Source organism: Aethalodelphis obliquidens, unplaced genomic scaffold (assembly GCF_003676395.1).
Source record: "Aethalodelphis obliquidens isolate GAN/ISIS:26980383/991018 unplaced genomic scaffold, ASM367639v1 scaffold11, whole genome shotgun sequence".
Lineage (NCBI taxonomy): Eukaryota > Metazoa > Chordata > Mammalia > Artiodactyla > Delphinidae > Aethalodelphis > Aethalodelphis obliquidens.
This window is the reverse complement of record NW_020837955.1, coordinates 17,395,666-17,412,539: the sequence shown is the minus strand read 5'-3', so window position 1 is coordinate 17,412,539 and position 16,874 is coordinate 17,395,666. Positions and strand designations below refer to the sequence as shown.

The following is a 16,874-nucleotide window of genomic DNA, read 5'->3' as shown; positions in this document are numbered from 1 at the left end:
TAATGAACAATCTCTTAAATGTCTGTATATAAAGAATAATATTCTGAACTGATACCAGATTATAAATATAAAATCAGCTTATTCATCTTGATATCATTCTCTCCTAATATATAGGACATATTCAATACATATTTTTAAATGACCGTTAAAATATGTACTTTTTATCTCAAGCTATTCAAGCTACTAAAATAACTTGACTTACACACTCTTTCAGACTCATTAACTCTTTTTCTTGGTGGTACAGTAATATCACTGAGCCCTAAGAAGCAGAAAGAACAGACTGAGAAGTCAGATTTAGACTGGAATCCTGGCTTTACCACTGTGGCCCTTCACAGCTATGTGATCTTAGATAAATTACTTAAATCCACTGAGCCTCAATTTTTTCACCAAAGAGGGATAGTATTGCCTACTTCACAAACTTGTAAGGATTAAAAGACAAATACATTATTTCCTTCTAATAAATAACAAAATATCTGGCCACTGAAACACACGTTGCTCAGTTATCAGAACATAAGTAATACATTTTCCAAACATAGACTAACAGGTGGGACTTGAAAGAACAGCTAGTTCAATATCCTCTCTTTATAAAGATAAGGAAACTGGAGCCTAAATTATATTGTAAGCTTCATTATGAAAGTCCCTAGAGGGGAGCTACTATGTTCTAGTTATCTTTATATTTCCCAATGATGGACACTCATTAGGCATTCAGGTTGACTTACCCAGGAATTTTTACTTGCTGGTAATTACTTACATGAAATCGTTATAATTTGTTTATAGATCTATTTGGTGAGCTCCTCAAGTAGAAGGATTACTTCATATACATTTCTGTGTTCTTACACCTACCACAGAACCTGTCATATAATTAGCATTTTCTTGGTGAGGTTTGTTAAATAATCACAAATATTTTTGGATATAACATCTTTTCACCTAAGACTGTAAGCCTCTTGAGGAAGTAGTTTCTTGTGTAAATCTGTATCCCAAGTAGTGCCTTGCACACAGCACATAACTTAATAATTACATATAAAGCAAAGGCAATCTTACGTTAACAACTGTCTTTAAGTCTGGGTATTAGTTGTCAAGTATAAATATATTTAGTCTTAAATGGAAATGCATCAGACTCAATTAAGTTTCTTTAACATTCCCTGATTAATCTACTAAGGGTCTCAACTTAACAAATAATATATGCTTTCTTTTTGCTCATGTTTCAGGAACTTGCTACAAGTCAAAGCTTTCCTAAATTTCTGACACTATCTGTCTGTTTGGCTTCTTTTTAAAAGTTGGCCTATATCTCACTATCACCATTTTGACCTCTGGTCAGTCTTGGCATCACTGGTATTAAGACAACCAGACATTGTATGCCTTCTGATGTGATGAAATATGAAGTATTCAGAATTATCCACGAAGTATTCCTACCAAAAATATTTAACCAGAATCTAAACAAGCAGTTTATAGGAAAATACAGAGGCTAGTCTAGGAAATACATGCTAAACAATATCAAAAGGAAACAATCTGATAAATCCAGAAACTAGGACATTTTACTGGGTAAGTAGTTCAAACTTTTTAAATGTCATTTTTTTTAAAGCAGAAGAAGAAAAGGAAAACTTCTATATTAAAAGATATTAAGAAAGATAAAAACCAAGTGCAATACTTGTTCCTTGATTGGATCCTGGTTTGAACATATCAGCTATAAAAAACATTCTGGGTACAATTAGAGAAAGGAGAGTATTGGCTGAGTATTAAATGGTATTAGGGATTTAGTGTTTATTTTGATAGATGTGATAATGATATTGCGGTTAGAGTAAAATGGCCTTTTTTTTTAGAGATGTATAAAGAGAAAATGTTATAATGCCTTTAATTTAATTTTAAAATACCTCAGGATAAAAAAAAGATGAAACAAATGTGATAAAATGTTAAATATAGAAATTGAGTACATGAGTATTCATAATGCTGTTTTCTTTTTTATACGTTTGAGAAATTTAATAAGAAAAAATTAAGATTGTCTTTATATTAATCTCATTCTGGATCTAGGTCATCTTATCTAATTCTTAAAAAACTGTTAACTTCTAATGAGCCATTATGTACTTCATTGATCTTAGAGTTATCATTAGAAGTATGTGATCCAACTGTTCTGACTACAAGGAAGAATTTTGTGATCAAAGATTTTCAGAAACTGAGTATTACATTATCCAGGGGCGTTCCCTATGTTTGCTTATACCTTATCAACAACTAGGACATTTGGCCCTAATGCAGTGTAGCAGCATCAAACTTGGTGTGCCTCACCAGAAATGAACATCTACATTCACAAAATTGTATACTATGGGAAAGCAAACATGGAGAAACCCCAATCCTTATTTGCTCTTCTCTGAGCGAAACCCTACTAGAGTGTTCCTCATGTAGTTTTAAATTGCAGCACAGATCCCCCAATCTTAAACATTTTAATCAAATTATATATTCTTTCTGAACACCATGTACTAATACTACCCCCCATACTGTCCTGCCTCTTTTGCTCTTCCTCACTATAGTGTTACACTAGTAAACGGATAGATAAATAAATACCTGGCATTACCACAATCCTGCCTTTTGCCTGAAAAAAGAAAAAAATAAACAATTTTAATATCCTTCTCTTACATGGGATAATAAGGCAGCAAAACAGAAACATAATTATATTAAATTTATTAAGTTACTACTAGTATCTAATTTTCAATAGATCTTTCTATTTCTTTGGGATCTTGGGTAAGTAAAATGTTCAGAGTAGTAACTCTTTCTACCCAGAAAGGTTATTTTGTTGTATTGCTTTAAAGACTTGTACTGTTATAAACACAAAGAATAGGAGAATAAAATATAAATACTAAATAATCGCACCATCTTAAGAAAACCCATTACTGGGGGCTTCCCTGGTGGTGCAGTGGTTAAGAATCCACCAGCCAATGCAGGGGACACGGGTTTAAGTCCTGGTCTGGGAGGATCCCACATGCCGCGGAGCAAATAAGGCCATGCACCACAACTACTGAGCCTGTGCTCTAGAGCCCACAAGCCACAAGTACCGAGCCCATGTGCCACAACTACTGAAGCCTGCACGCCTAGAGCCTGTGCTCCGCAACAAGAGAAGCCCCTGCACCGCAACGAACGCAGCTAGAGAAAGTGTGCACGCAGCAACGAAGACCCAACACAGCCAAAAATAATAAATAAAATAAAATTTTTAAAAAAGAAAAAAAGAGGGCTTCCCTGGTGGTGCAGTGGTTGAGAGTCCGCCTGCCAATGCAGGGGACACGGGTTCGTGCCCTGGTCCGGGAAGATCCCACATGCCATGAGCGGCTATGCCCATGAGCCATGGCCGTTGAGCCTGTGCGTCCAGAGCCTGTGCTCCGCAACGGGAAAGGCCACAACAGTGAGAGGTCTATGTACCCCCCCCAAAAAAAAAAAAAAAAAAAAAAAAAAGCCACTACTGAAAAATAACACTAATTCTGAGTTCTTGGCATGCAATGGAATGGAAGTAGTTGAATTTAAGTAAGATTTCAGCAGAAAAGAAAGAGAATAGCATAATCGTAAATTACTAGAAAAAAAATCTGTTCAAATCATGTGTCCTCAACTAAATTCCCTAGCTTATTATACTAATTAAATAAAACCATAGGTCCATTTTATTGGATATTAAGTAATAAAACTGAACTACATGAATTGATTTAATTTCTGATAATAGGTATTGAAATTTCCTTACTTTTATTCTAATTTTCATCCCATTTCCTAAATAAATTTTGGTGATATACCCAGTATCACTGAAAGTCAAAAGGAAATCACCTTTTTACAAATGCATACTCAGTAGAAACTCTAGTGGCAGTAGGTAATAATGACAGAATAAAAATAACATATAATGTTATAACAAGCTCACTAACTTGCAGAATAATACCCTGATCAAATTGCTCTATCATGAAAGTGTTTATCAAATGTCACTTTACTCACTCCTCCATCCATCCAACAAATATTTATTAAGTGCCTACCGTGTACCAGACTCTGTTGTAGGTATGAAGAACACTGTGACTGAAGGGGTCCAAAATATGTCACTGTGGCATAAAAATTATTTTGAGCTAAAGGCTGAAATTCCTTATCTGCCTAAAAGCAGAGCCTCCCAAAAGAACTGAAAAAGAACTCAACCGTCATAAATCCCCTCTCTGGAAGCAGCTCATCAGCACCACACCCAGGCAGACAATATCATAAAACTATCCTATCTCCCATCTATTCTTCTAAGGATACAATAATCTTTCCAAAAAGTCATTTGTTTTCCCATAAGGGCCCTTTCTCCTTCCACTTCTAAGTCCCTAAGTGCTCTCTTCCCCCTCCTTTACCTATTAGAAGATGGTATATAAGCCCCCAATTCTAAGCACCTCTTTGAGTCACATTTCTTTGTGAACTCCCATACATACATACACACGTGATTACAATCTTGTTTTCTTGCAAATCTATCTTTTGTCAGTTTAATTTGCAGGATCTCTAATACTGAACCTAGGAGGGTTCACTTTTCTTTTTAAAAAGAGGGTAAAGAAAAAGTTTTTCCTCTCTGACATCATGAGCAAGAGAAAGTTCCTATTCTCATGGGGCTTTCACGTTCAACGAAAACAGACAACAGATAGGTATATTTATAAAATATAAATATTTAAACATACAATGAATAAAAAAGCAAGGAAATGAAATAGAGAGTAAAAGGGAGAGGGGGCTATTTCACAAAATTTAATAATTGTTAGAGAAATAAGTGAAACAAGGCTGTTTAGTATCCTCAAACAGACTACAGCAAAATACCCACAAAACTAAATATTTACTATCTAGAACGCTGAAATGAGTTTAGGAGCAAAAAAGTCATACTTACTGTAACTGTTTCTTCCAACTGAAAGCTTTCTAAAACATGGACAAATGTTTAAAGAGATGAATTCTATCACTTTTTTTTTGGCCTTCCATAAAAGATTATTTAGAAGTATATGCTTACCTGAGGCTATCAAAGTGATTTACCAATACAGAGCAGTTACTAAGTGTCAGACCTTGTGCTGAAGTAATCCACAACTATTCTAAGAGGTAGGCACTATTATTATGCTAACTTTGTAGGTAAGGAAACTGAAGTTTAGGATGGTTAGATAAACTGCCCAAGGTCACTGTTAATAAGTGGCAAAACCAGGATTTAAACATAGACCTTTCTAATGCCAAATCCTATGCTTTAACCAGTATATTATACTACTAAGTAACTGCTTCAAAAAGTAAAGTTAGCATGATCTCACTTCTATGTGGGATTTAAAAAAGTAAAACACAGAGAAGCAGAGAATAGAATGGTGGTTACCAGGGGTAAGGAGGTGAAGGAAATGGGGAGATGTTGGTAAAAGAATACAAAGTTGCTATGTAGGATGAGTACGTCTATAGATCAAATGTATAGCATGATGACTACAGTCAATAAAACTGTACTGAATACTAAAATTTTGCTAAGAGAGTAGATTTCAGGTACTTTCACCACACACACACGCCACACAAGTTAACTATATGAACAGATGAACATGATCTTGACTGTAACCATTTCATTCTGTATATGTATATCAAAACATCAATGTTGTACACCTGTTATATATACATATAACTTTTACTTAAAAAAAGTAAAGTTAGTGTATAAGCATATTTAACCCAGCTCTTCCTGCCAACCAGTGATTAAACTACAAATCTCTCTCTCTCTCTCACACACACACACACACACACACACACAAATATTATGAAATGCAATATATGACTACAACAATTATTCTCTACTCCATACTGAGTAACCATTTTAAAATGGAAAGCTGACTCATCAATTCTTCTATTTTAAAACCCTTCAGGCTTCCCCAGTGCACCAAGGATAAAATACAAACTCTTAAATAGTTTTCAAGGCTCTGGACAGTATTCTTCTCTTCACATTCAACATTATAGTCATTCTTCAATATCTTAATAAATGATGCTCACTTTTGTTTCTAGGCCTTTGCATATACTGTTTTGTCCACATGGAGCATCCCCCCGACTCTCCCTCTCCCTATTCCCTTTTACATTGATGGCTCCTAATCATCCTTCAAATGAGTAAGACATTGCAATGTGGATTTCTTTTCTTCTGGGAAGCTAACTACTGTTAATCCCAATCCCTCAAATCTGGGGTTAATTCCTCTCCAATGTGCTCCCACAGCACTTTTTTTTTTATATAGTACTCTATTAAAAGTGCCTGTTGTGCACTAGTTTGTAAGGGCAATGACTACAGACACACACACGCGTGCGTGCGCAGGCACCCCTTGGTCACCAACATAGGGCAAATGTCCTGCACCTTAATATATACTTAATAAATATTTATAAAACCAGTAAGTTCCAGTCTAGAAAAATTTATCTGATCCTCAGGTGAAATTTCTGAAAATTATTTTCATGGTTATAGAAAAGTAAACATAAGCAGATGTCTACACAAAAACACTAAATAATATTATTAATAATAGCAGTAATAATAATTATAGACACTAACATGTATTAAAATCTAATATATATCAAGCACTCTGCTAAGGCTCTTACCAAGAGCCTTTCTTTTTTTTTTTTTTTTCCAAGAGCCTTTCTTATCTCTTATATTATCTCTTATCTCTACCAATCCTACCTGATCTCTACCAATCCTCAGAGCAACCCTATATAGGAGATACTAAACTTATCTCAATTTCACATGAGGAAACAGAGGCTTAAACGCTAGTAATCTACTCAACATTATACAGCAAGTGTCAAAACTGTCTCAAATCCAGAACATTCTCATCTCAAAGTCCATACTCACTCACTTAGAATGCCTCTGGACGGGTGTCAGAAAAACACAGACATACTACAATTACAAAGCCATCTTCTGGCTGTTCTACAAATGATGTGAACTCACAAGAGGACATCATATAAGAGAAAAATGTATTTCCTCCTATCTTGGTAGTTTGGGAGAAATGAGAAGGATACAGTTTTAGGTTTTTTTTGGCTGTGCCATCTGGCATGCAGGATCTTAGTTCCCCCACCAGGGATCGAACCCGTGCCCCCTGCAGTGGAAGCGTGGAGTCTTAATCACTGGACCACAAGGGAAGTCCCAGTTTTAGTTTTAGAATTCACCTCGAAATGATAATTTTCTCAAATTTTATGTGGGAACCCCTGAGTATACATAGGTTGCCAGTAAGAAGATATGGCTTAAACTATGCAACGCTGATGGCAGAAGAAAGGTAAAATTTGCTGTGGTTATCCAAATTAGATCAGTTATTTAGGCATTGTCTATAATTTGATCTTAAGAGCCTTGGCTACTAAAAATGCTCATGTGAAAGAAATAAAAATTATAAAATATGTTATTTCCTGCTTGCTATGGAGTAACCACAAAGTCAGTAATATGTAGTTTCACAACCTCGTTGAACAGCAGAATATCAGAAGTAACCACAACAGCGTCTTAGGAAGAAAGGAAGGAAATTGTGTGTACCTGATCTATGAGTCGCTTTATTAGGGGTAGTCCTTCTAGTGCTGAAATGTCGCATCCACTGGTTAATACTCTTTCAAATCCCAAAGTTAAGAGGGTCTCTAGAGCTGCCATTGGATCATGAACCATGTCAAAGGCTGAAATAAATAAAACTGACTTGAATTTTGAACAGATATCTCTAATACAGTGCTTTCCAAAATGTAGTGTACACACAGTGGTATGCTGGACCTAGCCTGTCCTGGCTTGCAAGAGTCAGTTGTTAAATATTCAGGAATTTTGCAAGCATGATTGTCAATCCATTGGCAGCTGAAATTAGTCAAGGTGAAAGTACAAAACCGCAGAAATCAACAAATGCTACAAATCAGGACTCTTTTTTCCTGAGAACCAGTTTACCAGCATACCACAGTCAGCATGCCACCAATGGTATGCAGGATCATTTTAGATGGTATGCATTTGAACAGATGCATTTACTTAAATGCAGATTAGAAGTGAAAAGTTTCCATTTTTCATTAGTTATAAAGTTTCTCTTTAAAATAAATTTACTTAAGATTTTAAGAAAATTATTAAATACATTTGCACAAGTAGCCCTTGGATATGGTAAAATTGTAAACGTAACAGGCAAGTGACTCAAATTTGGGAGTCTGCTCTAAGGGTTCAAACAAACTGGACAAACAGAATGAAAACATTACACTCACCAGTTCTAGAAAAAGCCTTGGTTCACATTCTCATTATTGACTAATATTTTATTCTAATCCATTTATCCCATGTACTCAAGACTCATAGTATAAGGAAAGTTGTTTACAACAGACTATATGAGGTTTCAGTTCCATCCTACTTTCTAAGAGACTTCTCTCCTCCTCAGTGAGGAAACTGGCAATAGGAACCCCAAAGAAAACTACTTCTGCTTTGGTTCTCAGCACTGCTACATGATACGTAAGTGCTAATCTATGGTGGATTAGGCGGTAGACCCCTTCCTTTCACCCTTTAGTGTATGTAGGCAGCTAAATGTAACACAGAGGATTTTCCTTTTTTGGTGGCAGTACCTTCTCAGTGATTATACTGTCATAATATTAAATACATGAGTGAAAAAAATGTGGAGCACAGGACAATATAACAATATAAAAACATGGAAATATTTTTGCTAAATTTATTGAAGGAAAAGACAAAAACTTTGAAATGATTTTCTTAGTTTAAGAACAGAAAAATATATTCTATATGGTGGGTTTATTTTGAATTATTTACCATATCAAATTTTAAACTATATATTTTTCAGATAAATGTTTACTAATTTAAATTACCTCATATTTTAAAACTTTTCTTTTTTCTTTTGGCTAGCTTCAAAGTTCTGACTTTTAAGCGACCTAACATCTTTTAGTTATTGCTAGTTTATGAGAAGCATTGCTAAACAGCAAGTCAAGAAAGTTTTCTGGTGTTACTCATTTCATAAAGAAACAAGGATTACAAATGCTATATACCTAATTTCTACAAATGGATGCAAATCCTAGTGTCCACTCTCATCCTAATCTTTGGATGCTTACTCAAAAGGACAAAAAATATTCAATAATTTCTCATGCATATCATCAAATAAAAAAAATTGAAGACTTCTTTCTTTTCATGTGCAATGGCAGTGCCTCTGAAGGCAAAATTCACACTTGTTCCTCCATTTTACCAATGCTAGGCAAAAATGTATGGAAATTGTAACTGCCTGATTTAGAGATAAGAAGTATTTTCATATAAAATTATCAGATACTTTTTAGAAATCATTCTGATGCAGACAAGCTATCAATAATGTACAATAATTTTGTGCACTATAGTGAACATCTGTTCATTGATTATCCAGCACCTATTTCTTCTCTCCTCTTCCTAACAGTACCCAATTCTTCATCAGATACCCTCCCCCTCTCTGCCCACGAATCTTATATTCATCTGTGAAAGCTGACCTCACTCCTAGCTCCAGAATGATCTTATCTGGCTTAAGCCAAGCAGCACATTTCCTTTCATTGGCCATAGTGATTTATCCTTTTTGAGACTGCACATGACCTGAGGCAAACTAATAAAAATGAATCTCAGGATTCTTGCTTGGAAAGCTGTGACAAGCACACGCACTTGTAGGCAATGCTTACTCTCTCCCTCTATTATATGCCACCACCACCACCTTCTGCTTTTAAGAACTTTTCATAACTAAGGCTTCATATTTTCTAGAAATTGTGCATCTCTAAATTTACAACTGTTAGTCCCATGACCAGTATAAAAAAACCAATTGGTAACACTGTAACGACACTATACAATTGTGTTCCAGAAAAAAGGTTGTGGCATTTGGTGAAATGAGAAAACTGACACCGTTCAACAGAACTTCTAAAATGGAAATGACTCACCTCGGTGGAAAGTGACTGGCAGAGGACGGCAAATAGCTATATAAAGAAAATCACATGACAACATGAATGAAGAGATCATCACTGATTACTATTTACAGAATTCTCCATGTTAGAATGAACTTTTTAATACTTTCTTCTCTTAAGTGAAGACACTGAACTAAAATAATAAAAAAATGGCAACCTTCCAAATCCAAAAGTCCTATGTGTCCATTAATCTCTGATTTTCAGTTAAAAAAAAAAAAGTCATCCACTCCTTAGAGGCACCAAATAAAAACTATATGATTTGGCAACTATAAGGGTAGCATTACATCTATTACGACCCTTCTGAAAATCTTCAAGAAATACTCTGGCCTAGTAATATAAGTAGTTTGCTTCTGTCCTCTCTACATCTCCCCATCCTCACCAACTGTAATAGCTTTTCAACTTTTCAGTGCTGTGATTAAAGGAATCAAGGTAAATTTCCCTTAAACCCTATAGGAACAGTAGCAGAATCCAATCTATAGTAACTGAGAGAGTCAGGAGGGCTATGTCACACATAGTCTCTACCCAAAACACCTAAATAGCTAGTGTTTAAAATAGGTTAGTATAAGTGCCTGCAAGTGTGAATGAAAAGTCAGTTTTGTGATTGCGTTTTTCTATATTGGGAGTATTCAATGCAATCATCATTAGACGCTTTTTGGTCTCAGATACAAATTCTTACCAATAAGGGACATGCACAGTTCTTTGTCAATGTGTCCATCTTCAGTCAGTGCCCCAAATACCAAACCATCAGCACCATAAAGTTTGGCAAGACGAATGTCAGCCTTCATCACCTCAACTTCACGGTCTGAATATAAAAAATCACCTCCACGCGGCCGAATCATCACAAAAACTGGTATCTGGACATACTGCTTCACTACTTGAAGGACACCTATAAGAATAGAGCAGACTAATTAAAATTCAAATGTGAGCTAAAAGCTCAAGGAAGTCAATAAAATATTACTGTACTGGTCTTTTACATTTGCTCTAGTGTATCACTTCTACAAGAAATGGAAGAGTTGATGGAATAAACCATAGAAAGATGGATCTAAAGGAAAAAGGAGACACTGAGAAGAAAAACGTACATATAGTAGAAGTTACGTAATAAGAAAATCAAGGGTAAATAAAAAAGCAATTTAGAAAATAGAAGGAAGTTACCACATTTTAAAAGCACTTGTCAGTTGACTCAACTAAATTCTTTTACTGGAATGTGACATTTGAAAGTGTAATAACTACCAGGCTCTATGTTCTGCCAGTGTATTCCCTAAGATCCGGTTTCTCCTTCATAATGATTACAGCTCTATTTAAAACCTACTATAGAGATGGTTACATAGTTCTAAAGTTTATGATTCCTTAATGGAAAAAGATATTTAGCAAAGCCTTTTTTTTAATAAGAGATATGCAAAAGGGAGCAAAGTTGAACTTATTTGTGATTTTATGAGGAGATCTATGAATAAAAGTACCCAAATTTGACACAATTCGTGGCTAGTTCAGAAACACTCAATGGTATAAGATCTGTGGCAAGCACCATTAGTGTTTACCCAATGTGAATTTACGTCTTTTTCCTTGCTACAAGAGCCCCGATTCTGCATGGGATAGCAATGTGCCCATCACCAAGTAATGAATCATACATGACTGCTGTTGCAAAAAACAGACTGCACTCAAATAACAGGTATGTTCTAGGTATTTCACAAAGTGGCCAGGGAATGCCCTCCTTTATTTTAGAGAGGGGAGTCCAAAAAGCCATTGCATATATAAACCTTTTATACTAAATAACGCTATCATCCATCTCGGAGTAAAATATTGGAGTCAAAATTTCATATAGGGACTTGGGCTTTTGACCAAGACAGAGTAACAGGAACTGGATTTACCCTTCCACCCATAAAACCAAAAAACAGACAAAACATATGAAACAATGGTTTGCAACAAAGGATAATGTTGCCTGAGAGATGGGAAACAAATGAGGTGAGCTCTCTGAATGACCCAGATTACTACCTTGAGAGTTTTCCAGGCCACAGCATAGGGAGACGGAACCCAGGCAGAGGCCAGAGAATTCTCTGAGTTGACGAGACAAAGCTGAGAGTCCAGGAAGACCAAGTGGCTAGAGTTCACAGCAGAGAATAGCAGGGAGGAGAGAAAAAGAACCCTGGAGATCTGCACAGAACCACACACCCCCTTCCCGCTAATATTCAGCTGAGTACCGATCGGCGTATGCACGCAAGGAAACTACACAAAGCCAGAGAAAGACCCACTGAAAAGAATTAGAAGAAATAGTGCCTGTCATTCACACCAGGACAGGAATAATGCCTGTTCCCACCAGCCACACACAGGAAAATTTCAAGATTCATGGGGCACTGGGTAGAGTACACAGAAGGTCTTGCCTCAGTAGTGGGGAATAACACTATTCCAGACCCACTTAACAAATTTTAAAAACCCAATCCAAAATGAACAAACTGTTACCTAACTGCTCAAGAATATTTATAGGAATATAAAAGTATCCAGTACCCAGCAAAGCAAAATTCATAATGTCTTACATACAATGAAAAATTATCAGGCAGGAAAACAAGATGCATCATTAGGCGAAAATCAATCAAACAAAACCAACCTAGAACTGATACAGATGTTAGAATTAGCAGCCAAGTCATTAAAATAGCTATTGTAACTTTATTCTACGTGTTCAAAAAAGCTAAAAAGTGACATGAGAGATATAACAACAATCTCAAATATCTAGGGATGAAAACTACAGTGTGTGAGATGAAAAATACACTAGGTGGGATTAACAGCAATTAGACATTGCAGAGAAAAGATCAATAAACTTGAAAACAAAGGAATAGGATCTATAGAAAATGAAACAGAGAAAAAGTTTTTTTAAGAGTAGTTCATCAGTGAGCTGTGGAACAATTTTAAGCAGGCTTAAGTAAGTTAGTTGAAGTCTTTGAAGGAGGGAGTGGAGGACATTAAATGCTGAAAAATTTGCAAATGTGATGAAAAGTACAAATGCACATGTCCAAGAAACATGAAAAAAACTACACTCAGGTACATCATACTCAAATTGTTCAAAACCAAGAATAAAGAACAAAATCTTAAAAGTAACAAAGAGAAAGAAAAATTACACAGAAAAGAACAAAGGTTTGGATGACAGATTTCCTGTCAGAAACAATACAAGCAAGAAGACAGTGGAGAAGCATCTTTAAAGTCCTGGCAGAATAAAACTGTCAACCTAGAATTCTACACCCAGCAAAAATATCTTTCAAAAATGGGGAAAGGTGTTTTCAGATACACAAAAGCTGAAAGAATTCATCACCAGCACATTGTACTACAAAAAATGTTAGAAGAATTACTTCAGGCAGAAGGAAAATGAAACCAGATGAAAATATAGATCTATACAAAGGAAGAGCATCAGAAATGGTTAATTACACATGGGTAAATATGATGTCTTCTTATTATTTCAACCTCTTTAAAAGATAACTGGCTCTTTAAACAAAAATAATAACAATGCAGTGTGGGTTTTTTAACATATGTAAAAGAAAAATGTATGACAACAGCACAAAGACTAAGAGGGGTGAAATGAAGACAAAAATCAGTATACCAAGGGTGCCAGAATGGAAAGATAAAAAAAAACACGGTCCTTGACATTACTGTAGAGCATATGAACCAATATTAACAGTAACTTAATCTCAACTTTATGATACATAAGGGAAAAAAAAATCTATTTGATCACATCTGTGATAGACAAGTTTATTTGCAACCATAAACATTTCTAACTGATACAATATCCATGGCATAGTTAACATGTTAGTAACTTCAGTAAAATATCCCAATGAAACAGATTATCAATTGTCTCCAGGCTCTATGAGAAAATCTGAAAAATGGACACTTACCCATGCTGGGTGTGGTTCCTCCTTCCACTAAGCCAGAACATAATTCAATGCGATCAGCACCTGTAATAAGAAAAGCATTGCTAAGCATAATAATTTTGTTGTTGTTGTTGTTGTTTTGTGTTACGCGGGCCTCTCACTGTTGTGGCCTCTCCCATTGCGGAGCACAGCCTCCGGATGCGCAGGCTCAGCGGCCATGGCTCACGGGCCCAGCTGCTCCGCGGCATGTGGGATCTTCCCGGACCGGGGCACGAACCCGTGTCCCCTGCATCGGCAGGCGGACTCTCAACCACTGCACTACCAGGGAAGCCCATAATAATTTTTTTAATTAAAAAAATTAAGAAAAATTTTCAAAAGCATTGTTCAAAAGTTATTGTCCAAAATAAACTCTTATTAAACAGCAAACTTAACATTTTTTTCCTAAGTGTAGAACAGAGTCTTAGAAACTGAGAGAAATCAAATTATAAAACTAGAGTAAAACTCTATTTTTAAACCCAACTATATTCTGCAACCCACATTGCTACTGATAGTCAAATTTAAGAGTTAATTCAAGTTAAGCTAGGTCTCTTAAAATTTTGTATTATAGGGTTGCTTCTCTACGTACAAGGAAGTGATTTAGAATAAAGAAGTTTCTGGATTGACCACAGTGGAACACTGACTCTTCATTGATTAAAAAAATAGCAATCTCGGGGGCTTCCCTGGTGGTGCAGTGGTTGAGAGTCCGCCTGCCGATGCAGGGGACACGGGTTCGTGCCCCGGTCCGGGAAGATCCCACATGCCGCGGAGCGGCTGGGCCCGTGAGCCATGGCCGCTGAGCCTGAGCGTCCAGAGCCTGTGCTCCACAACGGGAGAGGTCACAACAGTGAGAGGCCCGCGTACCGCAAAAAAAAAAATAAAAAAAAAAAAAAGCCATCTCGGGACTTCCCTTGTGGCGCAGTGGTTGGGAATCCTCCTGCCAGTGCAGGGGACACGGGTTTGAGCCCTGGTCCGGGAAGATCCCACATGCCATGGAGCAACTAAGCCTGTGCACCACAACTACTAAGCCTGCGCTCTAGAGCCCACGAGCCACAACTACCGAGCCCATGTGCCACAATACCGAAGCCTGCATGCCTAGAGCCCGTGCTCTGCAACAAGAGAAGCCACCGCAATGAGAAGCCTGCACACCACAACGAAGAGTAGCCCCTGCTCACTGCAGCTAGGGAAAAGCCCGTGTGCAGTCATGAAGACCCAATGCAGCCAAAAATAAATAAATAAATACATAAATTTAAAAAATAAAATAAATACAATTAAAATAAAAGATGAAAATCACAGTTTCTTTAACAAACTATAAGGAAAGAAAAGAAAGAATTAAAGAAAGAAAAAAGGGAAACATAGACTGAAACAGACATATCAAAAATATGTTTATATCTTGATTCAAAGAACTGTAAAACAAAACAAAACTGTGTGAGCCAATTGGGGAAAGCTGAAAACTAACTGGGTATTTTTGATGATATTAATAAATATTATTTTAAAAAGATGTTAATGATATTTTGGTTATTATTATTATTTTTTTTTTTTGCGGTACCCGGGCCTCTCACTGTTGTGGCCTCTCCCGTTGCAGAGCACAGGCTCTGGACGCGCAGGCTCAGCGGTCATAGCTCACGGGCCCAGCCACTCCGTGGCATGTGGGATCTTCCCAGACTGGGGCACGAACCCATGTCCCCTGCATCGCAGGCGGACTCTCAACCACTGCGCCACCAGGGAAGCCCTATTATTATTATTTTTAAAGGTTATTATTATTATTTTTAAAGCTTTTTAGAGATACTGAAATATTTGTGGATGAAATGACATAATGTCTGGGATTTGCTTCAGAATAATTTGGGGATGGGAGAGGGAAGGTAGGAATATAGATCAGAGGTCAGTAAATGATGGTCTGCAGGCCAAAGGCTCACAAGCTTCTTTTTGTTATGGCATTCAAGTTTAACATGTTTTCGTGTATTTTTAAAAATTAATTAATTAATTAATTAATTTATTTATTTATGGTCATGTTGGGTCTTCATTGCTGCACACGGGTTTTCTCTAGTTGTGTCGAGCGGAGGCTACACTTCATTGCAGTTCATGGGCTTCTCATTGTGGTGGCTTCTCTTTTTGTGCAGCATGGGCTCTAGGCGCGCGGGCTTCAGTAGTTGTGGCATGTGGGCTCAGTTGTCGTGGCTTGTGGGCTCTAGAGCACAGGCTCAGTAGTTGTGGCGCATGGGCTCAGTTGCTAAGCGGCACCTGGCATCTTCCCGGACCAGGGCTCGAACCCTTGTCCCCTGCACTGACAGGTGGATTCTTAACCACTGTGCCACCAGGGAAGTCCTGTTTTCGTGTATTTTTAAAAAACATACATTTCATACAACTGACCCATTTCATACAATTCACCCTTTTACAGTGTATAATTCAATGGTTTTTAGTATGCTCACAGAATTTTGCAACCATTGTCACCAATTTTAGAACGTTTTCATAACCCCAAAAAGAAACCTCACACCCTTCAGCAGTCACTTTCCCTTCTCGCCATGCTCCGCAGTCCTTGGCAAGCACCAATCTACTTTGTCTATAAGAAAATTGCCTATTCTGGATATTTCATACAGTCGAATCATACAATATGTGGTATTTTTTGACTGCTTTCTTCCACTTAGAATAATATTTCAAGATTCATCTATGTTGTAGCTTGATCAGTACTTCACCCTTTTTTTATTGCCAAATTGAGAATGGTTTTTACATTTTCAAAGGATTTTTTAAAAAAACAAAGAATATATGACGGAGACCAAATGTGGCCAGCAAAGTCAGAAATATATTCTGTCTTAACAAAAACGTTTGCTCACCCCCAATATAAATGAAAGATTGGCCATGTACTGAAAATGATTAAAGCTGATGGGTACATGGTGATTCATTATACTATTCTCTCTACTTCTGTATATGTTTGAAATTTTCTATAATAAAGTTTAAAAATTTTTCTGATCCTGAGATGATGGGAATTCCTGTGCTTCCTGTTAAAGCAAGTCCAGGGTGCAAAAGAAACCATGAGGTAAAATATATGATGTTCAAAAAAAAAAAAGATTATGATAGAAGTCCTCACAATGAAAAAAGCATCAAATCTCTAAAATCAGTGGC

General features: G+C 36.6%; 1 protein-coding gene across 8 annotated transcripts in view; it reads right to left on the bottom strand.

The window, feature by feature from the left end:
* Nucleotides 1–16,874, bottom strand: part of CUTC (cutC copper transporter) — a 42,094-nt gene that overhangs the window by 21,099 nt on the left and 4,121 nt on the right. For 5 of the 8 annotated variants that reach the window (XM_027112287.1, XM_027112282.1, XM_027112283.1 and 2 more), the window contains exons 3-8: nucleotides 13,743–13,802; nucleotides 10,544–10,753; nucleotides 9,844–9,879; nucleotides 7,472–7,605; nucleotides 2,557–2,584; nucleotides 203–259 (exon numbers count right to left, since the gene is read on the bottom strand). In XM_027112287.1, the coding sequence (XP_026968088.1) occupies nucleotides 203–259; nucleotides 2,557–2,584; nucleotides 7,472–7,605; nucleotides 9,844–9,879; nucleotides 10,544–10,753; nucleotides 13,743–13,802 (525 nt within the window). The remainder of the gene's footprint in view (nucleotides 1–202; nucleotides 260–2,556; nucleotides 2,585–7,471; nucleotides 7,606–9,843; nucleotides 9,880–10,543; nucleotides 10,754–13,742; nucleotides 13,803–16,874) is intronic. The other 3 variants (XM_027112286.1, XM_027112284.1, XM_027112288.1) reach the window with 2 other exon arrangements.